This window comes from Eucalyptus grandis, chromosome 6 (assembly GCF_016545825.1).
Source record: "Eucalyptus grandis isolate ANBG69807.140 chromosome 6, ASM1654582v1, whole genome shotgun sequence".
Classification (NCBI taxonomy): Eukaryota; Viridiplantae; Streptophyta; class Magnoliopsida; order Myrtales; family Myrtaceae; genus Eucalyptus; species Eucalyptus grandis.
The window spans coordinates 41665234-41668934 of NC_052617.1; the positions used below are offsets into that span (position 1 = coordinate 41665234).

General features: G+C 41.0%; 1 protein-coding gene across 1 annotated transcript; it reads left to right on the forward strand.

Annotated features, from left to right (window-relative positions):
* The first annotated feature begins 1407 nt into the window (after window positions 1-1407).
* LOC104449850 (protein SSUH2 homolog) lies at window positions 1408-3291 on the forward strand. Its single transcript, XM_010064135.3, has 4 exons — window positions 1408-1726; window positions 2057-2116; window positions 2805-2851; window positions 2944-3291. Exons 1-4 carry the CDS (start codon window positions 1553-1555, stop codon window positions 3029-3031), a joined length of 369 nt encoding a protein of 122 aa, XP_010062437.2. The 5' UTR covers window positions 1408-1552; the 3' UTR covers window positions 3032-3291.
* The last annotated feature ends 410 nt before the right edge of the window (window positions 3292-3701 follow it).

Here is a 3701-nt window from a genome sequence, read left to right on the forward strand (position 1 = left end):
AACGCCTTTGGTAATTTCCTAAAATTTCTATTCCCGGGATAGAAATATGTTTAGTAGAATTCTTAGATTTTTTTATTTCTTTTAATTTTTTAATTATTTTATTATATTTTTTTTTTTTTTTTTCTTTTTCTTTTTCTCTTTGTTTGGTCATTGGTCATGGGCCACAGCAGTGGCCGACGACCGACTAGGTGAGGTCTGGCGAGCTCACCAGAGACTAACTTGGCCACGGTGAGCCTCGCCAGGCCACCGACGAGCTTTAGCCTTGCACCAATTGGGGAGGCCGAGCCTTGCCATGGCCACGCGAGGCTAGGGTGGACGAGCCTCATCGTGGCTCGGCGTCTTCGGGGGCTGGTTGGCCGGCAAGGTCGCCGACGGCCATGGTCGAGGTCGCCGACCGGCCAAAAGGAAGAAGAAGAAGAAAGAAAAAAGAGAAAGAGAAGAGAGGAGAAGAGAGAGAGGAGAAAAAAAAAGATTTTAAAAATTGTTCTTGGGAATAAAAAGCTACTTTTTTCCAATTATTTTTTTTATTCCAAATCTATTTTCGGGAACAAAAGTTTTACTAAACAGATTTTTTTTTTTTCGTTCCATGAAACAGAAAAACAAAAATAGTTGCTCCAGGGATAGAAACAAAATTTACCAAACCGGGGCTAAAAGTCACAATACCACAAATTCCAAAAAGGTGACAAATTGTAATAATTGAAATGTCATGGGAGGACTTGCCAAAACCCCAAAAATTTGGGGGGCAAAATGTAATTCTCCCATTTCACGTGGGATAAGGTCATGAAATTCCATCAATTACTCTTTACACAACTACTCATTTCCATTTTAAACATAACGATGATTTACTAATTGACTCGCTTAATATTGCCTAGGACCTAACTGTATATTAATTAAGATAGTCAATGATCATTTTAATTAGAGAGCAGAGATTCCGATGCCATTAAATTTGGGACAATAATGTCGCAGTCCCAAATCCAACAGTTGACATTAATTCATATTGAGCCAACGGTCAAGATGTTTTAGTTTCTTCTTATTGATTAATGTCAATTGTTAGTTATCTAACGGTTAAGATCCAACACAACAATTTCGGCCTGAAAAACAGCATGACACCATAGAAAATTCCTTAAAAAAAGGGATAATGATAATATTATTATTATATGATTGGGCAATGTTCGGATTTATCTTTAAAAAATTTCGTTATTTAATTGTTCCATATCCCGCAAGGACATGCTTTGGGTCTTTTTTAACAGGAGACATCAGAAATTTTCATAACACTATGAATGCCGACACGTAAGTTTGCTTGTGATATTAAATTTTCTAGAAAAGAAGAAAAAAAGAGAGCCGAAAGCAGAGTATATTTTTCATCTCCTAGGACGGAGAAACTGGTAAACGAAACGTGTGGTCTGTCGTCAATTATATCATCAGCGAGACACAGCTCTAGAGAGAGAGAGAGAGAGAGAGAAGAAACGACTTTTTGGACAGATAAGGCGGGAGGAACAGGAAGAGGACCGTCCTTTGGCTTTGATTTCGTGCTAGACAGATAGAAGAAAAGATGGCAAGACTCCCATCAGCGGCTTCCACCAGTCTGAGTGGCTTACTCCCTCCTCCATTGCCACTTCCCTGGCTTGTCACTCCCAAGTCTCATCCCAAGCCCCTCAAGTCTAACAAGGAGCAGAGACAAATAGCGACTTCGGCCTCGAAATCCGGTGGAGTCTCGCTGAATTCGGTATGTTTTTCTTCGCTTGCCATGTGTTCTTGCTGCTCTAAGATCTCGAGCTATTCGAGAAGACAAGATGCCCGGGTTTGTGCATGTCGGCGCGATGTCTGGAGGGAAATCTCGAGCTTCCACCAAAATGGACCATGGTCTTTAGCGCCTGAGGAACGGAATTGGATGCGCGGCAGATTCGGGTTCTGTTTCTTTAAAGACGTTTCCCCATTTCGTGTTATGGGATTCAACAGACCAGAGCATAGAAGCATTTTAGCAGTCAATGATCGAGTCTGAATAACGGGTTTCGTTTTTCTTACTCCGTCTGACTCGTGCGATAATTCTCTGCAGATCTTCAAAAGTTGTAAAACGTGCAGCGGAAAAGGTGCAATCGAGTGTGCTGGGTGTAAGGTATTGATGGACATTTCTTCTCTCTTCCTCTTTTTCCTTCCATTATACTTCTCACGATTCATTGCTTTATGCCTTCCATCCGTTCTTTTCATGATTCGCATCAGTAGATCGCTTCGCAACTTTTGCATTTTACTGTGAACAGAGATTATACAAAGTGGCAGCAAGTTGGCACAAATAGCAGGTTTCCTAGCAGGTCAATTGAACTCGACAGGGTCTTGATCGTTTTCCTCGCTCTTGCTTTCACTCCTAGTTAGGTTTTGAATACTGAACTAGCACTTGAAATATAAAATGAAAGCAAAAACTTCCTGCTTCTTTGTTGGAGTGTCCTGGAGGGAATCTGAAACCTAAAAAGCAAGATACATCAAACCCATGGATTTCGAAGAATCTTCCTGAGGTTGGTTTTCTTCTCAGGTGAACTCGGACTGCATATTTTCTTTCAGACTTTAAAATGCAAAGGGTCCTATTCACCGGCCAACCAACAACTATGCCTCACTCTCTTTTCGCTTAATTGGTAGACAGAGCATCCAGAGGATTTACCTATGACTGCATCCACTTCTAAGCTCGGTGTCCCTATAGTAATTAATCGAAGTAGAAATTCAAGAAAATATTCATTTTTCTCATGGAGGGATGGTTCACACATTCACGACTTAAATCGCTTTGAGATCTGCTAATGAACTCTCTTATGTAGGGAACCGGGAAAAACAAGAAGAATGGAAACATTTTCGAACGGTGGAAGTGAGTTTCTTTTGTTACCAAGCGAAGACTTTCAATACTATTTCTATATGTATCTTCCATGAGAGTTAAATTTCTTTCATGCTTCGATGCAGATGCTTTGAATGTCAAGGGTTTGGGCTGAAGAGCTGCCCCAATTGTGGAAAGGGAGGCCTCACCCCTGAGCAAAGAGGCGAGAGATAGTCCTTGGAAGGACATCTTGTTGACCAGCTTGTATCTGCAATTCCTATATTGTTACCCGAACTCGATCTCTAGATTTTGAGTTCATTTGTGTGGCAGTTCAGGCAAATGAGAGCGTTAGTGTCAATTTTCTTCCATGTAAGTCACAAATTTTCTGTCTTTAACACTATAAGAATTTCTACTGTTGTTGCCGTCAACAATAGAGCCATGGCTTCCTTTGGAGATGCTCTTGCAAGATAATAAAGTGCAAATATTTTATACAACGAAGTATTGAAGGTCCTAGAGCTGGTGAGAGCCAGTTTGTCCCCTGGTTGTCGAGACTTTCTAACAGAATGATTTTATGCTTTATGAACGTTGAATGGCCAATATTAGGTCAAGTGTATTGCGTCCATAATGATCGCACAACTTCGACAGAGCAGTGAAAGAGCAGAAGCATCAAAGGGAAAGTAAGTGCAGAATAATACTTAAAAAGGCTATTCCATCCCGGCTATCCTTGTGATCTTAGTTAGGGTTTCGACACAAAGATCGATCCCATTCGCACTAAAATATTGCCTATAGCCTTCATTTTTAGCTGCAAGTGATAAAGCCCCATCAGCGAGTTGAAGAAGGCAGCCTTTAAAAGCGAGGCAGCAGTTGCACTTGGGATTGAGGTGCTTATCATCCATGATCGGGC